Source organism: Thalassophryne amazonica, chromosome 9 (assembly GCF_902500255.1).
Source record: "Thalassophryne amazonica chromosome 9, fThaAma1.1, whole genome shotgun sequence".
NCBI lineage: Eukaryota > Metazoa > Chordata > Actinopteri > Batrachoidiformes > Batrachoididae > Thalassophryne > Thalassophryne amazonica.
This window is the reverse complement of record NC_047111.1, coordinates 82,978,600-82,999,883: the sequence shown is the minus strand read 5'-3', so window position 1 is coordinate 82,999,883 and position 21,284 is coordinate 82,978,600. Positions and strand designations below refer to the sequence as shown.

The 21,284-nt window shown below is 42.3% G+C and overlaps 1 protein-coding gene across 1 annotated transcript in view; it reads left to right on the top strand.

The window, feature by feature from the left end:
• Positions 1–21,284, top strand: part of abcg4a (ATP-binding cassette, sub-family G (WHITE), member 4a) — a 60,986-nt gene that overhangs the window by 34,857 nt on the left and 4,845 nt on the right. Inside the window, exons 3-13 of the mRNA XM_034178572.1 lie at positions 4,547–4,664; positions 4,786–4,918; positions 4,988–5,038; positions 5,132–5,277; positions 6,934–7,057; positions 7,294–7,408; positions 7,495–7,631; positions 17,364–17,462; positions 17,543–17,711; positions 17,799–17,899; positions 17,981–18,139. Of these exons, the coding sequence (XP_034034463.1) occupies positions 4,547–4,664; positions 4,786–4,918; positions 4,988–5,038; positions 5,132–5,277; positions 6,934–7,057; positions 7,294–7,408; positions 7,495–7,631; positions 17,364–17,462; positions 17,543–17,711; positions 17,799–17,899; positions 17,981–18,139 (1,352 nt within the window). The remainder of the gene's footprint in view (positions 1–4,546; positions 4,665–4,785; positions 4,919–4,987; positions 5,039–5,131; positions 5,278–6,933; positions 7,058–7,293; positions 7,409–7,494; positions 7,632–17,363; positions 17,463–17,542; positions 17,712–17,798; positions 17,900–17,980; positions 18,140–21,284) is intronic.

Genomic DNA, 21,284 nt, shown 5'->3' with positions numbered 1-21,284 from the left:
GTTAATTACTAGACTAGAAAGAGTCGAATTCAACCTCGAGGTCGCTGTCCCCTTACCAAAAAGTAGTATATGCAAGTATGTTTCAAGTATACTTCTAGTTTACTTTTTATATACTTATCAGTACTATTTTTTGGTAAGGGTCGTCATCCGATGCCATGGCCACTTGTGCAGATTTTGTTGAACATTGAAAAAAATGTTGACACCTCCATAAGGAACTTTAACTTTTTTTAATTTTTCTTGTATATCTCTTTGCTCTTGTGTTTTGTTCGTTTGTTATTGCATTTGTTGAAATAAAGTTTCGAAAAAAAAAAAAGATGTTGGTTGGGGAATCTTCCTGTCACGGCAGAGATTGGATGGGAACTCATTACTTTGTATGGAGAGGGGGCGGGCTTTCAAATGACTGTCCCGGTCGCCCAAAGCCAGCATTTGATGCCGCCTGAGTGCAACACCTGCAAAATGATTTTTGGGTGTCAGAGAGAGATGCATGTTTGGGCAACCAACTGAAATTATCGTACATATTGGATTTTTTCCCATTATTGATCGTACATTTATTGATCGTACATCGTACAGAGGGCAAAACTATCGTACAAATACGATAATTATCGTACATCTGGCAACACTGCACCGGAGCCACCCATCCTCTGCGCTCTGGGACCTCCCACTTTACAAATTAAGCACTGCCTGCCACGAGATGCGCTTTGTTTACGTCCATGTGAGAAGAACGTGAGCTAATGAAATTGCAACATGGGTAACCCTGTCACTCTGGCACGTCGAAAACACAAAACGTGACGACTAAAATTATAGTATCGAGTTCGCAAAAAAATAGTGAATGATTTTGTTATATAAAAAAATTTCTAAATATTGGTAGGGACTATTTTGCCATCCCAAAATATTGGTTGTGACTTGTCCCTATGGTCCATATGCAAACCTACGCCCCTGGACACAGCTCCTACTTCGGGAGACCGGAACGTGTGATATGGCTGTTCTGGTACTCCATACTCCTTCAGCCCCCCCCCCCCACGCACACACACACACACACACACACACACACACACATGCAGACAACAGGACACTTTGAGGGACCTTGTATGCATTTTCCAAATCCACAAAACACATATAGAGTGGTTGATCAACACCCTTCTAATATAGTCTTGTGAGGGTAAAAAGCTGGTCCACCATTCTGCGACCAAGGTGGAACCTGCATGGCTCCTCCTGAATCTAAGGTTCGACTATTGGTCTAAGTCTCCTCTCTGGTACCCTGGGATGGGAACCACCACCCCAGTTTGCCAGTCCAGTGGTACTATCTGCAACTTCCATGCAGCACTGTACAGGTGTTTGAGCCATGACAGCCCAACAACATTCAGAGACCTCAGTATCTCAGGGCGAATTTCATCAGTTCCTGTCGAGTTCCTGTCCACTGAGGAGTTTTTTGAATACCTCAGTGACTTCTGCTGGGAATATGGTGGCAAATCCAGCGAGTCTTCAAACCCTGACTCCACAAACAAGGGCATCTCAGCAGGGATGATGAGATCCTCAAAGTTTCTTTTTCCAGATCCTCACGATATCCTCAGTCCAGGTTCATAGGTCTTCACACTTGCTGAACACAGAAAACTGGGCTAAGAACTGCTTCCCTTTCCTGAGTTGCCTGACAGTTTGCCAGAACCATCAACCTCAAAGCAAATAGAAGAAGAAGAAGACACTTTTATTCAGGTTGGTGTTTGGTTTATGGATAACACATTCATAATCCTAAAATTGAGTGATAGGTTGACTATAGGTTGACAATTCTCTTTGAATAATTGTCCTAAGATTTAAGAATTGGCCTATACAAGCTCAGGCTGGAAACACTTGGGGCACAGATGAGATGAGCATGTGTAGGTGGACAGTGAGGTGAGACACAGGCTACGGGGCTGTGCCGTCCTGAATACCAAACACCGATGTGACCTACAGCAGCTGCTCTCATCATTTGTATGCACAACATGCCAAAATGTGGCTACTTTAATGCCAGTCGGCTGTCTGAGGGGAAGTGGTCTGATATAATAGCACTGTGAGGGTGCAGGGGGCGCGCTTATTAGGCTTGCACAGTGAGTATGATAACTCTGGCAGCTCCACTGAGAACCCTAATTACTCAGCTTGAAACAAAAAGCAGTGGCTGTGCAGACAGATATCTGACAGTAAAATGGAAACTTCTTGCTTCTCATATTTGGAAGGTTTCTCAACATATGCAAGTTCTGAGATTGGTTCTTTATTAAGTTTCAAAAGGTTGAGAAACGCATTATATAGAACATGAGTCATCCCTCATTAACAGCCCGCTTTTTAAAAACCGCTACAAGGAAATAATGGCTGTGGCTTTTTTTTTCTCCTGTTAGCGCCACTGGGTGTGACATGTATTTTTTTTCCTCTTAGTATTGTTTTAATGTGCACCTGATGGCCTGTTCTTCTTCAATGCTGCCAAAGTTCAACAATTTCACTCCTCAGTGTGAATTTGTTCAGTCTGAAATCAGTGTTTCATGACTGCTCTGCTAATGTGGATAACTGAGGGTTAAAAGACCATCATGTGCAACATTACATGTTCTTGACCACTTAGGATGGATAGGACTGCTTGTTCTACAGAACTGCTCCTGAAATCCAGATTTAGCAGCCAATTACAAAGTCTCCAGCTGGGGTAAAATGAGGCTCCACAGACTATAATCATCCTGTTATCTGAAGAAGCACTTAGAAAACCAACAGATTTAGTTTCAGACAGCAGCAGAGCTCGGTGAGTTCAACCATGAAAACTCTAAGGTATTTCAGGTTAGTTTAACTTGGAAATCACCTCAAAGAATAAATTTATTTGCAATGTTGGGAAAACTCTCAGTTATCCCAACATTGCTTTTTTTATGTTGTCATTGTTATTAAGTTGATTGAACTTTTAATTCCTGATTGCTTTGTCAGTTTTTTTTGGTGTTGTGGACCATTTGTGACACTCAACAAGAATCTGTAATCAAATAGTCAACACAGTTAATTACTGTAAAGTTAACTTTTTGAAATCCAGAAGTTAGTCCTAATCCCTGAGGCCCATTGGTGCTGGTGTCACCGACCGAACAGTCCCCCCTAAAAATTGCTCCACCCTGCCTTCACTGCGCATGCGTCATTTCGGACCATGGCAGCACGTTTGAGTCTGACTCTCTACACCCAAAGTGATCAAAGGGAATAATGTGATTATTAACCATTAGATGACAAATTAAATCCTCTTAAATCATTCTAAAGTCCGTTTTAAACAGAAACAACGCGATAATCGGAGAATCACTACTGACGCTCCGAAATGATGTAGGTGCAACAGCAGCACGTCAGACTCAGACGTGCTGCTGTGGCACTCTGATTGGTCCTCTGTCTTATGAAATAATGCTGAATTAATGTGGAAATGATTGTTGGACAAAAGCTTCAGATATCTGTTGCTGAGATGATGACTGGAGTGCAGTTTTAAGCAGAAACGAGGTGATAATCAGTGAATCGTTGCTGACACTCAGAAATGACTCGTGCACAGTGAAGGCAGGGCAGACCGATTTTTAGGGGGACCGTTTGGTCGGCGACACCGGTTCTTACTATATCCCTGGACCTTGTAGTATAGAGCAGATACGAGGCTATTATGGTATCCTGTGGTACCTTCCCCAACAGTATTCTGTTGTTGGCATGTTATTACTTACTAATGATAGTGTAGTATGTTTTCCCCACAAAGTTTTTGTGGGGGGAAAAAAGTGGGGCCTCACATGACTTGGGGCCCTAAACTTCAGTAAAGGCTAGCCCATGGGTTAATCTGCCACTGTTCTGCAAGTTATAGTTGCAAGCGATTTTCAGTGTAATGTGTAATATCAAATCAACATTAATTCAATACAGTTTATTTATACAGCACTAAATCACAACATAAGTCACCCAAGGTGCTACACACAAGCTCATTTTGTAGATTAACCTGTTGTCTTGCCTCCAATAGCCACTGAGTAATGAACGAAAATTCAAGACAACAAATTACTTTAGACAATAAAAGTGTTAGATATATTTGTGTGTTTATCTATTATTTGCTATTGCTATTTGTTTTGGTATTAAATAATTACATTACTTAAATGGTTATATTTTTAGTTTGATATACTTTTATCTGTTATTTGTCTAAATGTGCAAGTTGAACTGGGTTGAACTGGTTTTACCACTTAAAGAGATTCAAGTTAAAATATAAATCATAATATGTCTCGTTATGACGTGGGTTATGGGCAGGGGGCTGGACCTCCCTTGAATGGCCACGGGGACCAATAAGGGAAGGATTTTGCGAAATAAGGTCCGCCGTTGTCACGCCCCATGTTATGTTTTATAAAAACTGTTTTAGTCCTTTGTTTGGGGTTCTGAATGGATGGATCTCCCACAAGAGAGTTCTTCAGAATCCAGGCCTGTTTTTCCACTGTGACTTTGAATAAATTTAAAATGAGAAATAGTTTGACTTTGTACTTTGTAAGGGACAGTATTACAATAAGAACCAAGTGAAATTAACAAGAGTAAGTGTATTGTCCTTGTTTGTCAGGTAACAAAGCCCTACTCAAGTGTTTGTCAGGAAGATTTAACAGCAAGGAGCTCATTGGTATCATGGGGCCTTCTGGAGCTGGAAAGAGCACTCTGATGAATATTCTGGCTGGGTACAGGTGAGACTTGGCTGGGTGTGGAATTGCTTGGAGCTGGTTGGCTGCAGCCCCATGGAGCTTTACGTCTGAACAGTAAAGAGAGTATCCTGTTGTTTTATCCATTTATTTTATTTGGACTCAGGGAGACAGGCATGGAAGGTCAGATCCTGGTGAATGGACGGCTGAGGGACCTGAGAACTTTCAGGAAGATGTCTTGCTACATCATGCAGGATGACATGTTGCTGCCACACCTCACTGTGAAGGAGGCCATGATGGTGAGCTTATTTAAAGAGCCACATCGTCATTGTTTGAAGTAAATGTGCTGAGCAATGTTTGTCTTTCAGGTTTCTGCCAATCTGAAGCTGAATGAGAGCATGCAGGTCAAAAAAGAACTTGTACGTATGATGCAATAACTAGAACTGCAGTATTGTTAGCGAGCTGCAGTGAGCATTTATTTGTGTACCCATGTTCCTTTTGGTTTGCCTCAGGTGGATGAAATTCTGACTGCTCTGGGTCTTTTGGACTGTGCCCAGACACGCACCATCTCTCTCTCCGGCGGTCAGTGTAAAAGACTGGCAATCGCCCTCGAGCTGGTGAACAACCCCCCGGTCATGTTCTTTGATGAGCCCACCAGGTAGCACAGCATGCACCTAGATTTTTTGTTTTGTGAGTCTGAAATAAATCATGTATCTTTCTATTTGCTTCCTGAGCAATTAGTCATATTAGCCACCAGCTGCCAATTATTTTCCATCAGAGTGGCCAGTTTACAGCATCAAGTGACAGATGGCTGCTATGCCATCAGCTAGCTGCTGGTTAAAATTGACAAAAAAGTATATTTATGCAAATACTGAGGAATGCAACATGGCAACTGTCAACCTGAGTGAAGGCAGTGTGACAGCAGCATGACGTATGTTGGTTGGTTGGTTGCTCTAACAAAATATTCCAGTACACTTCCAGACAGCTGTATTTCGGTATAAATCTGTTTGAGATTTTTCTCTTTAATATTTTTTAAATGATAGTGAGAGGAAAAAAACAACAAATTTTTAATCAAAAACCCCATTTTATAATCAGATAATACCTCAGAGGTATCATCTTACTGAGACTTTAGCAAGATAATTATTGATACAGGAGCATCAGAGTGCTGAACCTGAAGGTACATTCACTTGTATTGACAGTGGCGTGCTCTGGGTTGCCGTCCATTTCGGAAGAGCTTAGGAGGTTGCTGAACAAAGATGACCAGAGAACGAAAGTCCAATATTTAGGATCCTGGCGCTTCCCATCTTACTACAGGACTTGAACGCTAAATAGTGACCTAATGCCTGGTTCACACAGCAAGATTTTAAAATTGTCAATAGGTTTTCTGTTCTTAAGGTCAGGGATTACCGCAGCAGCCTCTAGTGGCTTTTTTTGTTGATGAAAACATCACGGAACTCAGTACAAATACATGCAATTTGGTCACTTTTCAAAGGGGACAATAAAGTCAATTTAAGTCTATTTGTGGTTGGGGAACACCACACATGCTGGGATATCGGGCCCAAACAATCCAACATCTTGAATATTCACGATTTGAGGTCTGAGCGGTCCCAACATTCTTCTAAGCAGACTAGAGCGCTCTGAACACATCACAGATGGCAGGAATATCTGATAAGATTATCTTTAGAGCCGTTACAATAGTCGGGGTGTCCTTACGATAGTCAGAGGGGGAAGATCGGGTCTGAAATCAGCATAACTACCTTGCTGTGTGAACCAGGCATAAGGTGGCAAGTGGAAGTCTTTGGTAATAGGCCTCTTTAGAGGATCCTTGGGTACAGCTGGAATGACTCGCTATAAAACAGTGATTATTTAGGGAACCTCATGAGGAGTATCACTTGCACTGTGAGGGAGCATCAGCTATGAGATTTTAGACATTTGGCATGTTTCTCTGTGTATGATCCAACATGGAGGCCACAAGAGAAGGTCGTGGGGACACCTGTGCTTTACCTGGCTGTGGCAGATAGATGGTTACTTTCGAAAGGTGGAGATTAATCAGTTGTCTGCCTGAGTGGTTGCCATCCAAGGCAGTTCTGTGATTTGATGGATGCATCTATTAACAGCACCAGTGCATGCTCCTAGACTTGAGTCTGTGAAAAATGGTCCAGCTCAGATTACATAATACCTGATATGACAGGCTGAAACGTGTCTCTATTCGTGATCGAGTGGATTTTGAAGGAGGCCATTGACAGGTGGTGGACACTCTGGTCTCTGATGTATTGGTTGTTGACTTGTGTTGTCATTTTGTGTTTTCTTCCAGTGGTCTGGACAGCGCATCCTGTTTCCAGGTTGTTTCCCTCATGAAGTCTTTGGCTCAGGGAGGACGGACAATCATCTGCACCATTCATCAACCCAGTGCCAAGCTTTTTGAGATGTTTGATAAGGTAACTATGTGGTTTTTGTCTTTTTTAGTGTTGTACATATTTAGCTTTCAATCAGTATGCATGTGCTTAAACTGTGTTACTGCATGATGTGGTGTCTGATGCATTTTATCCAGCTGGCAGGTGGTTGTGTGGTTGATATCCAGGCTTGTTGCTTTGTCATTTCTTCATGTATTATTCAAAGAGGCATCTTGCTGGAAGCTATGCTGATAACTCTGTATGTGTGTTTCTTCCTGTAGTTGTACATCCTCAGTCAGGGTCAGTGCATATACAAGGGCACTGTTCCTTACCTCATTCCTTATCTGAAGAACCTGGGTCTCCACTGCCCCACGTATCACAATCCTGCTGATTTCAGTAAGTTCAGCAACTCCAAACAACAAGTGCATGCATTGTATGTTTGAGAGTGTACATTTTTTGCTCACCATCGAATCTGTGCACAGTCATTGAGGTGGCATCAGGGGAGTATGGAGACCTAAACCAAGTGCTGTTCGAGGCGGTCCAAGGAGGACTGTGCTCAGAGGAGGGAAAGAAGAACTCCAGAGACAAAAGTGACTCTTGTCACTCTCAATGTCACAATGTAAGTGCAGCTGATCCTGAATCAGCCACATGATATAACAAACTTTTACATACGGTTGTATGTAAATTTGGGGCACCCCTGATGATTTCCATGATTTTCCTTTATAAATCATTGGTTGTTTGGATCAGCAATTTCAGTTGAATATATCATATAGCAGATGACCACTGATATTTGAGAAGTGAAATGAAGTTTATAGGATTTACAGAAAGTGTGCGATAATTCTTTGAACAAAATTAGGCAGGTGCATAAATTTGGGACCCCAACAGAAAAAATACATCAATATTTTGTATATCCTCCTTTTGCAGAAATAACAGCATTTAAACACTTCCTATAGCTTCCAATGAGAGTCTGGATTCTGGTTGAAGGTATTTTGGACCATTCTTCTTTACAAAACATCTCCAGTTAAGTCAGGTTGGTTGGTTTCCGAGCATGGACAGCCCGCTTAAAATCACACCACAGATTTTCAATAATATTCGTGTCTGGGGACTGAGGTGGCATTTCAGAATGTTGTACTTGTTCCTCTGCATGAATGCCTTAGTAGATTTTGAGCAGTGTTTAGGGTCGTTGTCTTATTGAAAGATCCAGCCTCGGCACAGCTTCAACTTTGTCACTGATTCTTGAACATTGTTCTCAGGAATCTGCTGATATTGACTGGAATCCATGTGACCCTCAACTTTAACAAGATTCCCAGTACCTGCACTGGCCACACAGCCCCACAGCATCGCCTTGTGCAAAGTGTGCTGTATAGTTAAAAGATGCACAGAGACACTATCTGCAGCAAGGTCATGTTGTAGGTCTGTGGGTTGACTGACTGTTCTCACCATCCTTCTCTTCAGCTTATCTGATATTTTCTTGGCCTGCCTCTTCGGGCCTTAACTAGTACTGTACCTGCAGTCTTCCATTTACTCACTTTGTTCCTCACAGTGGAAACTGACAGCTGAAATCTCTGAGATAACTTTTTGTATCCTTCAGTCTTTGTTTTCAGGTCATTTGAGAATTGCTTAGAGGCTCCCATGTTGTCACTCATTAGAAGAGATGCAAAGAGGGGAAACATTTGCTAATGGCCATCTTAAATACCCTTTCTCATGATTGGATTCATCTGTGTAAGGAGGTCAAGGGTCAATGAGCTTACCAAACCAATCTTGTGTTCCAATAATTAGTGCAAAATGTATTCAAATCATTAAAATGACAAGGATGCCCAAATTTATTCACCTGCCCAATTTTGTTTCAATAATTATTGCACACTTGCTGTAAATACTAGAAACTTCATTTCACTTCTCAAATATCAGTGTGTTCGTCTGCTATATGATATATTTAACTGAAATTTGTGATCCAGACAACCAATGATTTATAAAGGAAAATCATGAAAATTATCAGGGGTGTCCAAACCTTTGCATACAACTGTATACCGTATTCGCCCATCAGTGGGCCCAGGGCCAAGCATCAGCCCATCCCCTTTTTTGAAGAAAGCTGGTTAAGCACCGCCTAGCCAAAATTAAAATAAATTACAAGGAACATATTTAATGAATGAGAAATGGACACAAACAGGTGAGTTATTTGTGATTTATTTTATTTGCGATGACAAAAACTGAAGTGCTGAAATCTCAGTCTAGAGTTTTCCCTGAGTTTTGCCCATTGCATGCTGGGATTGGTTCCAAGATGCAGAAAATGGATGAAAAATTAATTCCTAAAATGTACAGCAAGTGTTCTTGTGATTTTTGGGTTACTTAAATAAATTGATTGGACTTGGCATTGTTGAGAGGAATTTAACTGCGTCTCTGGCTTCTGTGAGGGGGCATTTATCATATTTTAATCACTCACATGATGTACACGGAACCCATATCTGCTAGACAGTTAAAATAACCTTATACACATCCGATTGCTTTTAAAAATAAGTGCATGGAAGGGGTCAGTTAAGACAAAAAAAAAAAAATCTCAAGTTGATTTTATAAAGTCATTCACTTTTATGGATAGGCGTCCTGGAAGGTCCCAGTTTGAAACATTGTCCATACCTTGAAAAACCTTACAGGGTCTGGGAGAGTCAGTGATGAACTGAAGTATTCCATAATTGTCATGCAGTCTTGATTTAACCATGGTAGGGTTTTCAAGATGTTCTAAAATTTCTTCTTTCCATTACATTTCTGATAATTTTGTTATAAATGCTATGAAGTGAAGTTTTCTGGTACTGTTAAAGTTACGCTACAGGCATGCTGTAGTTGTTTTGCACAGGTAACAGGGTACAGGCTCAAAGACAGTTTCCTCCACCAGGCAGTCAGGATGCTCAACTCCCTCCCTCCACTCCCCCCCCACCCCACCCCCGACCCTGCATGCCCACACACACCTCACTTTATCCTCCCCCATTGCACTATTGCATCCACATCAGGACTGCCTGTAGTGATACTGGTACATTAGTATACAGTCATTGCACTATCATCAGCATACTGCCACTTGCACCACTGTATTATACTGTTATACTGTATTACACTGTTATCCATTGCACTATCATATTTAATGTCATACTTCCTGTTAAAAGGGAGTTTTTCCTTCCCACTGTCGCCAAGTGCTTGCTCACAGGGGGTCGTTTTGACCGTTGGGGTTTTTACGTAATTATTGTATGGCCTTGCCTTACAATATAAAGCGCCTTGGGGCAACTGTTTGTTGTGATTTGGCGCTATATAAATAAAATTGATTGATTGAATTGATTGATACTGTTTACAATAGTACACTTTTGTCATTTGCCATTTGCACAACAGCATCATACTGTTATACTTACACAACCTACACTGTTTATACTGTTTTATATTATTTTTATTTTGTAAATCAGTTATATTTAAGGTAAATTTTTTTCTTAGCTTAGTAGTAGTTTTTATTCTATACTCTGCACCATGGGTCTGAGAGGACTGAAATTTCATCTGTGCTGTATGTCGAGCATGTATAGCATTTTTGACAATAAAGCTGACTTTGACTTTGACTACAAGACAATTGTGTTACGCCACCAAACTGTATTAGATCACATTCATAAGCAACCATAATCTTCACACACCCGTTTGACATGGTTATAAACTGTGACATTCTGATATGCATATCCATGAAACTGAAGTAAGTCCTAAAAAGGTCCTGAGGTCCATTGGTGTTGGCGCTTATCCCTGGATTGCATAGGGTAAAGCTGATGAAAGTCAGATAGTTTGGACTTTTGGGTCAGTTACAGGAATGTGAGGCAGGATATCATTCACTCATTTTCTGCTGCTTATTCAGGTCTGGGTCGTGATGGCATCAGACCAAGCAGTACACTTCCACCACACTTCCCTATACTCAGCCAAGTCTTCTAACTCTTCCTGGGGTATTCCAAGGCTTTTCCAAGACATCTGGGAATATAATCCCTTCAGCATTTTCCAAATCTTACCCAGGGCTTCCTCCTAGTTGGATGTGCCTTGAAGATCTGCCTAGGGAGATGACCGGGGCATCGAAACCAGATGCTCAAACCACCTCAGCTGACTCTACTCAGAGTACCTCCCGGATATTCAAGCCTCTCACTGTGTCACTGAGTGTAAACCCAAATACTTGATTGAGGAACTTAGTTTCTGCCGCTTGCAACCACAACCTTGTTTTTTCAGTCATTACCCAAAGCTCTTGACCATAGGTAAGGATAGGAGTGTAAATCGAATGCCAAATCAAGAGCCTCGCTTTCCGGCTCAGCAATTTCTTCACCATTGTGGTATGGTATAGCGACCTCACACCCAGCCCCAGTCCATCTGTTGAGCTCACGCTTAATCCTACACACATTTATCAGTAAGACCCCAATACTTGAACTCCAGCACTTGGGGCAGTAACTCAACCCTGATTCACAGGGATTAATCTACCCATTATCATCACCAATAAACAATAGATAATAATGTATCTGATTAAAAATATGTGACTCTTTGTGTTGCTGTCTGTATGTTCTTCTCAATTGAATTCATTATCCCCCTGGTATGAAATATGGGGGGATATAGCAACCAGCATGCCCATCTGTCCGTCAGTCTGTTTTTGTTTGTTAGCGTGATATCTCAAGAACCAGTTGACCAATTTCAATCATATTTATCATAAGAGTGTACTTGGGTGATTCCCCGACACCAGTCGATAACAGTGGGCTTGAGGTCAATTTCAAGATCACAGCAAGATATTCACGATATTGTCATTGCCACCCTTGATAGTGCGATATCTCAAGAACCAGTTGACCAATTTCATTCATATTTAGCATAAGGGTGTGCTTGGGTGATCCCTGACACTTTGTATTACTGATTTTTGGGGACCAAGGGGATACGTCATCTCCTTGTTTATGTAGTGCCAAATCACAACATAAGTCACCCCAAGGAGCTTCGCAAGGGTAAAATCAAAACTTGCACGCAGACAAATTCTCATTTTATTTTCTCATTGAAGAGAAAACATCCATTTAGTGTACATCAGGCAGTCACATGCTGCTCGTAAAAACACCATTAACAATAAGTGGAGTTACCATGAAAGGAATCCATTCATTCATTTTTCTCCTTTTAAAATTGATTTTTTTAGTTTTTTCCATGTGTTCAACAAACTGATGTCAGATTGCATGCACATCTACAGTATAAGCCTAGTAATTACATAGATGATAATGCCAGGAGACAAATATGTCACAAAAAGGTCTTTAGTCCAACTGCAACATTGCAATGTGAAACAAAACTAACTGAACCAAATGTATACAAACATGAACCTTGTTCTGGACATTCATGTGTGAAAATGGCCTACGATTCACCCTTGATGGGACAAAGATTACTTCCCCAGCCAAGCCCAGTACCCATTTATAGCATGATGGACTGAGATGATCAGAATCAAAATCAAATTTATTGCCAAGTTCTCACATACAAGGAATTTGATCTGGTGTCATTGGTGCATAAATAATGAAAATACTTCTGTAAGAAGTAATAAGCTGCATAAACAACAATAAAAAGAAAAGTAAAAAATACTTCTGTAAGAAGGAGTCAAATAGACAAATGGGCAAAACTAAGTTTACTGTCAAATAGATATAGGGGAATGGGGCTGTGCAGGCATGCAGATGAACAGTACAGGGATGATCAGTCTGTACTATGTGGGAGCAGAGGGGCAGGGTAAGTGGGGGTCTCTGGCATTATTTATAAGTCTAGCTGTGAATGGAAAGAAGCTATTTGTGTGTCTTGAGGTTTTAGTCCTGATGGACCTCAGCCATCTGCCAGAGGGTTACGGTAACAAAACGTTTGTGTCCTGGATGAGAGGGATCGGCCGCTATCTTCCTTGCTCACCTCAGGGCCCTGGAGCTGTACAGGTCCTGTAGGGATGGCAGATTGCAGTCAATCACCTTCTCTGCTGTGTGGATGATATGCTGCAGTCTGTTCCTGTCCTTAGCAGTGGCAGCGGCATACCAGGCGGTGATGGAAGAGGAGATGATGGACTCAATGATGGCAGTTTAGAAGTGTAGATGCAGATCAATCAATCAATCAATTTTATTTATATAGCGCCAAATCACAACAAACAGTTGCCCCAAGGCGCTCTATATTGTAAGGCAAGGCCATACAATAATTACGTAAAAACCCCAACGGTCAAAACGACCCCCTGTGAGCAAGCACTTGGCGACAGTGGGAAGGAAAAACTCCCTTTTAACAGGAAGAAACCTCCAGCAGAACCAGGCTCAGGGAGGGGCAGTCTTCTGCTGGGACTGGTTGGGGCTGAGGGAGAGAACCAGGAAAAAGACATGCTGTGGAGGGGAGCAGAGATCAATCACTAATGATTAAATGCAGAGTGGTGCATACAGAGCAAAAGGAGAAACACTCAGTGCATCATGGGAACCCCCCCAGCAGTCTAAGTCTATAGCAGCATAACTAAGGGATGGTTCAGGGTCACCTGATCCAGCCCTAACTATAAGCTTTAGCAAAAAGGAAAGTTTTAAGCCTAATCTTAAAAGTAGAGAGGGTGTCTGTCTCCCTGATCCGAATTGGGAGCTGGTTCCACAGGAGAGGAGCCTGAAAGCTGAAGGCTCTGCCTCCCATTCTACTCTTACAAACCCTAGGAACTACAAGTAAGCCTGCAGTCTGAGAGCGAAGCGCTCTATTGGGGTGATATGGTACTATGAGGTCCCTAAGATAAGATGGGACCTGATTATTCAAAACCTTATAAGTAAGAAGAAGAATTTTAAATTCTATTCTAGAATTAACAGGAAGCCAATGAAGAGAGGCCAATATGGGTGAGATATGCTCTCTCCTTCTAGTCCCCGTTAGTACTCTAGCTGCAGCATTTTGAATTAACTGAAGGCTTTTCAGGGAACTTTTAGGACAACCTGATAATAATGAATTACAATAGTCCAGCCTAGAGGAAATAAATGCATGAATTAGTTTTTCAGCATCACTCTGAGACAAGACCTTTCTAATTTTAGAGATATTGCGTAAATGCAAAAAAGCAGTCCTACATATTTAATATGCACTTTGAATGACATATCCTGATCAAAAATGACTCCAAGATTTCTCACAGTATTACTAGAGGTCAGGGTAATGCCATCCAGAGTAAGGATCTCGTTAGACACCATGTTTCTAAGATTTGTGGGGCCAAGTACAACAACTTCAGTTTTATCTGAGTTTAAAAGCAGGAAATTAGAGGTCATCCATGTCTTTATGTCTGTAAGACAATCCTGCAGTTTAGCTAATTGGTGTGTGTCCTCTGGCTTCACGGATAGATAAAGCTGGGTATCATCTGCGTAACAATGAAAATTTAAGCAATGCCGTCTAATAATACTGCCTAAGGGAAGCATGTATAAAGTGAATAAAATTGGTCCTAGCACAGAACCTTGTGGAACTCCATAATTAACCTTAGTCTGTGAAGAAGATTCCCCATTTACATGAACAAATTGTATCTATTAGATAAATATGATTCAAACCACTGCAGCGCAGTGCCTTTAATACCTATGGCATGCTCTAATCTCTGTAATAAAATTTTATGGTCAACAGTATCAAAAGCAGCACTGAGGTCTAACAGAACAAGCACAAAGATGAGTCCACTGTCCGGGGCCATAAGAAGATCATTTGTAACCTTCACTAATGCTGTTTCTGTACTATGATGAATTCTAAAACCTGACTGAAACTCTTCATATAGACCATTCCTCTGCAGATGATCAGTTAGCTGTTTTACAACTACCCTTTCAAGAATTTTTGAGAGAAAAGGAAGGTTGGAGATTGGCCTATAATTAGCTAAGATAGCTGGGTCAATTGATGGCTTTTTAAGTAATGGTTTAATTACTGCCACTTTAAAAGCCTGTGGTACATAGCCAACTAATAAAGATAGATTGATCATATTTAAGATCGAAGCATTAAATAATGGTAGGGCTTCCTTGAGCAGCCTGGTAGGAATGGGGTCTAATAGACATGTTGATGGTTTGGATGAAGTAACTAATGAAAATAACTCAGACAGAACAATCTGAGAGAAAGAGTCTAACCAAATACCGGCATCACTGAAAGCAGCCAAAGATAACGATACGTCTTTGGGATGGTTATGAGTAATTTTTTCTCTAATAGTTAAAATTTTATTAGCAAAAAAAGTCATGAAGTCATTACTAGTTAAAGTTAAAGGAATACTCGGCTCAATAGAGCTCTGACTCTTTGTCAGCCTGGCTACAGTGCTGAAAAGAAACCTGGTGTTGTTCTTATTTTCTTCAATTAGTGATGAGTAGTAAGATGTCCTAGCTTTACGGAGGGCTTTTTTATAGAGCAACAGACTCTTTTTCCAGGCTAAGTGAAGATCTTCTAAATTAGTGAGATGCCATTTCCTCTCCAATTTACGGGTTATCTGCTTTAAGCTGCGAGTTTGTGAGTTATACCACGGAGTCAGGCACTTCTGATTTAAAGCTCTCTTTTTCAGAGGAGCTACAGCATCCAAAGTTGTCATCAATGAGGATGTAAAACTATTGATGAGATACTCTATCTCACTTACAGAGTTTAGGTAGCTACTCTGCACTGTGTTGGTATATGGCATTAGAGAACATAAAGAAGGAATCATATCCTTAAACCTAGTTACAGCGCTTTCTGAAAGACTTCTAGTGTAATGAAACTTATTCCCCACTGCTGGGTAGTCCATCAGAGTAAATATAAATGTTATTAAGAAATGATCAGACAGAAGGGAGTTTTCAGGGAATACTGTTAAGTCTTCAATTTCCATACCATAAGTCAGAACAAGATCTAAGATGATTAAAGTGGTGGGTGGACTCATTTACATTTTGAGCAAAGCCAGTTGAGTCTAATAATAGATTAAATGCAGTGTTGAGGCTGTCATTCTCAGCATCTGTGTGGATGTTAAAATCGCCCACTATAATTATTTTATCTGAGCTAAGCACTAAGTCAGACTAAAGGTCTGAAAATTCACAGAGAAACTCACAGTAACGACCAGGAGGACGATAGATAACAACAAATAAAACTGGTTTTTGGGACTTCCAATTTGGATGGACAAGACTAAGAGTCAAGCTTTCAAATGAATTAAAGCTCTGTCTGGGTTTTTGATTAATTAATAAGCTGGAATGGAAGATTGCTGCTAATCCTCCGCCTCGGCCCGTGCTACGAGCATTCTGGCAGTTAGTGTGACTTGGGGGTGTTGACTCATTTAAACTAACATATTCATCCTGCTGTAACCAGGTTTCTGTAAGGCAGAATAAATCAATATGTTGATCAATTGTTATATCATTTACTAACAGGGACTTAGAAGAGAGAGACCTAATGTTTAATAGACCACATTTAACTGTTTTAGTCTGTGGTGCAGTTGAAGGTGCTATATTATTTTTTCTTTTTGAATTTTTATGCTTAAATAGATTTTTGCTGGTTATTGGTGGTCTGGGAGCAGGCACCGTCTCTACGGGGATGGGGTAATGAGGGGATGGCAGGGGGAGAGAAGCTGCAGAGAGGTGTGTAAGACTACAACTCTGCTTCCTGGTCCCAACCCTGGATAGTCACGGTTTGGAGGATTTAAGAAAATTGGCCAGATTTCTAGAAATGAGAGCTGCTCCATCCAAAGTGGGATGGATGCCGTCTCTCCTAACAAGACCAGGTTTTCCCCAGAAGCTTTGCCAATTATCTATGAAGCCCACCTCATTTTTTTGGACACCACTCAGACAGCCAGCAATTCAAGGAGAACATGCGGCTAAACATGTCACTCCCGGTCTGATTGGGGAGGGGCCCAGAGAAAACTACAGAGTCCGACATTGTTTTTGCAAAGTTACACACCGATTCAATGTTAATTTTAGTGACCTCCGATTGGCGTAACCGGGTGTCATTACTGCCGACGTGAATTACAATCTTACCAAATTTACGCTTAGCCTTAGCCAGCAGTTTCAAATTTCCTTCAATGTCGCCTGCTCTGGCCCCCGGAAGACAATTGACTATGGTTGCTGGTGTTGCTAACTTCATATTTCTCAAAACAGAGTCGCCAATAACCAGAGTTTGATCCTCGGCGGGTGTGTCGCCGAGTGGGGAAAAACGGCGACACACAAGTGTCTTCTCCAAGAACATGGACAGGAAGCATGACCAGGAATCAAACATGCATCTGCATATTGATTGCAAAACTACTTATCAGGGCGTAATCAACAAAAGTTAGACTGTCTGAATTCAAATGAACTATTCAAATTCCAACAGAGAATATCAAAGGGGATAACTTTATTTCTGGAAGAATTTTCATGTCTGTGTGTAAAATGTACCCCGTCTTTCTCCACAGGACACAGGAACTCTTGAGAAACACAGCTTTGCTACCAGTACCTTCACACAGTTCTGCATCCTCTTCAAAAGAACCTTCATTACAATATGCAGGGACATGGTAAAAACAATTTGAATTGTTCATGCTCCCACAAATGGTGACAAGCAGAACTTTATTTCAGTTGTTTATGTGTCTTCAAGGTACTGACCCACCTCAGGGTGATGTCTCATCTGTCTATTGGTGTTCTGATTGGCCTGCTCTATCTCAAAATTGGAAATGATGCCAACAAGGTTTTCAACAACACTGGCTTTCTCTTCTTCTCCATGCTGTTCCTCATGTTTGCTGCTCTGATGCCCACAGTTCTAACCTGTAAGCTGTTACGTTTAGAACTGAAAACTGCTTTGGCATGTTGTTGTTCTGAGTGGGAATTTGTTTAACCCAGCTCTTGTTACACAGTTCCTCTGGAGATGTCTGTGTTTGTAAGGGAACATCTCAACTACTGGTACAGCCTGAAGGCCTACTACTTGGCCAAGACAATGGCAGACGTTCCCTTCCAGGTAACGTTGAAAATGATGTAATTCACAAGTAGTCAGACATGGCTCCACTCTACAGCGTGGTTTAAAAATTGTCTTTTACAGGTGATTTGTCCGATAATGTACTGCAGTATAGTGTACTGGATGACTGAGCAGCCTCCAGAAGCAGGTCGCTACCTCCTCTTCATGGCCTTGTCCACATCCACAGCTTTGGTAGCGCAATCCCTGGGTCTGCTCATTGGGGCTGCATCCACCTCCCTGCAGGTAGACGCATCCCAGAATGCATGAGCTCCTGCTGGGCTTGTGATAGATCACATTGAAGACTCATTATCTTACATGAACCTTTACTGTCTACATCAAGAATGTTAAGATTCAACAGCTTGGTTATTTTGTCATATCATGCCTTGACTACTGTAACAGTTCTCTATCAAATATTCTTTCTTTCACTTATTGTCGTTCATCTACATAAGGCCAGGCCCATAAGCATTTGGACAGTAAATAGTTAATAGACTTCAATTCTTTCCTGCTTTTATGAATGGCATTAATAGTTTGTCAATCTCAACTTGAATTTCATGATATAAGTGTTGGCTTTTAAAAAATCCTGCAGCCCTTACCACCCACACAGTTTCTCTGTTGAAAGTCACACATTTTGCAAGGCACCTCATTGTGCATGTCTTAAAGCAAAAAGATCAGATATGATTGTTACATACATACATACATACAGTGTGGAGCAATGAAGCTGTAGAGGAGCACTCGCGTGCTTGGCCACCACGGATTGGGATATGTTTGAGGCTTCAACAGACAGTCTAGATGACTACACGGACACTGTGACGTCATATATTCATTTCTGTGAAGACAGCATCATCCCACAGCGTACCAGGGTGAGATATAACAATGACAAGCCCTGGTTCACACCTAAACTCCAGCAGCTCCATCAGCAGAAAGAGGTCGCTTTCAGAGGAGACAGAGACAGCTATAGAGGTGCAAAGTACAGATTTAGCAAGGAGGTGGCAAAGGCTAAATCCATGTACAGTTCACGTCTGCAGCAAAGGTTCTCTGCCAACGACTCAGCCTCTGTGTGGAGGGGGTTGAAAGAGATCACCAACTACAAGCCCAAAGCACCTCGTTCTATTGACAACCTGAAGCTGGCCAACGACCTGAACGTCTTCTATTCACGCTTTGAAGACAAGGACTCACACCTCCCCACCCCCCACACAACTGGATATTCAAACACTCTGGACCTCCCCCCTCTCACTGCTGCCCTCCCCACTCCCCCTGTTGCCCTCTCGGTCCAAGAGGAGGACGTGAGGAGACATTTCAAAAGGCTGAATCCACATAAGGCCCCGGGCCCAGACTGTGTCTCTCCTGTCACCCTGAGACACTGCACTGATGAGCTGGCCCCAGTCTTCACGGGGATCTTCAACACCTCGCTGAAGTCATGCCATGTTCCAGTCTGTTTCAAGTCCTCAATCATAGTTCCAGTCCCCAAGAAACCACGCTTCACTGGACTTAATGACTACCGTCCTGTGGCTCTCACGTCTGTAGTCATGAAGACCTTCGAACGCCTGGTTTTATCCCACCTGAAGTCCATCACCGACCCCCTCCTGGACCCCCTGCAGTTTGCCTACAGAGCCAACAGGTCTGTAGATGACGCCATAAACCTGGTTCTGCACTCCATCCTGCAGCACCTGGACTCCCCAGGAACCTACGCTAGGATTCTGTTTGTGGACTTCAGCTCTGCATTGAACACCATCCTTCCAGCTTTGCTCCAGGACAAGCTTTCTCTGCTCCACGTGCCCAACTCCACCTGCAAGTGGATCACAGACTTCCTGACGGACCGGAGTCAGCGTGTGAGGCTGGGAAAAAATGTCTCAAACACTCGGGCTCTCAGCACAGGATCTCCACAGGGCTGTGTCCTTTCCCCTCTGCTCTTCTCCCTCTACACTAACTGCTGCACCTCCAGCCACAACTCTGTAAAGCTCATCACGTATGCGGATGACACCACCCTCATCGGACTCATTTCGGATGGGGATGAGTCTGCCTACAGGAGGGAGGTGGACCGGCTGGTGACCTGGTGCAGCAGCAACAACTTAGAGCTCAACCCCAGAAAACAGTGGAGATGATCGTGGACTTCAGGAAAGCCACAGCCCCCCTGCCCTCCCTCGCCCTCACCAACAGCCCCATCACCACTGTGGTCTGTCACCGCTTCCTTGGCACCACCATCACCCAGGACCTCAAGTGGGAGTCAACCATCAGCTCCCTCAGGCCCAGCAGAGGATGTACTTCCTGCGGCAGCTGAAGAAGGCCAAGCTGCCTGTCCAGCTGATGGTGCAGTTCTACACGGCCATCATCGAGTCCATCCTCTGCTCCTCCATCACGGTGTGGTACGCCGGGGCCACAGCCAGGGACAGACACAGACTGCAGCGCATTGTGGCCTCTGCTGAGAAGGTGATCGGCTGTAGCCTTCCATCTCTCCACGACCTGCACATCTCCAGGACTCTGGGCCGAGCAGGTCGGATCACAGCTGACCCTTCTCACCCTGCACACGGTCTATTCAAACCACTCCCCTCGGGCAGGAGGCTACGGTCCATCCGGACAAGAACCTCCCGCCATAAGAACAGTTTCTTCCCCTCTGCCGTTAGACTCATGAACACCTCATAACTCAGTCACCTTAAGCTTAACTCTGTCACTTTATCATTTTATCACGGGTCACTTTAGACAGTGTACTTTGGTTTTTAATTGCACTCCTCCCACTGCACTGTTTTTTCTGTTTCTCTGTTTTTCTGTTGCACACAGCCTTTCATATTTCATATTTCTTTTTTTTATCTTATATTTTATCTTATTTTGACACATATGTTATATTTTATCCTAGCATTTTATCTCTTCTTAATGTTGCACCATTGTACCGAAGAAAATTCCTAGTCTGTGAATCCTGTTCACTGGCAATGGCAATAAACGTCTTCTGATTCTCATTCTGATTCTGATCACCAAAGTCTAAAACTAGCAGCTTCCTGCCCAAAGTTTTCCTGTAATGTAGTTTTACACATACGTAGAATTGTAGGACGTTGAGGATGTTTAACATGAAATCCCAGCTATATTTATTTGGAAAAGGTAGTTAAAAATATTTTTTCACAATATGACCCTTTGGCAAAGATATGCATTCTAATGAGTTATTTTCAGCTACAGAGTGTAGGATTTAGGAGTGTCAGGAACTGAGGAGGCTTGGCATAGGACTCATGACTCAAGTGTTGGATTTGTAAAAGCTTTATCAAAAAACAGGCTGAGGTTCGGTACACGAGGTTCGGTACACAAGATGTCAATCAAACAGGCGGAGGTACAGACAGTGAGGTCAAAAAGCCAGCAGAGTTCTAACACAGAGAAGCAGGTACACAGGTGGTGCCAAAAACGA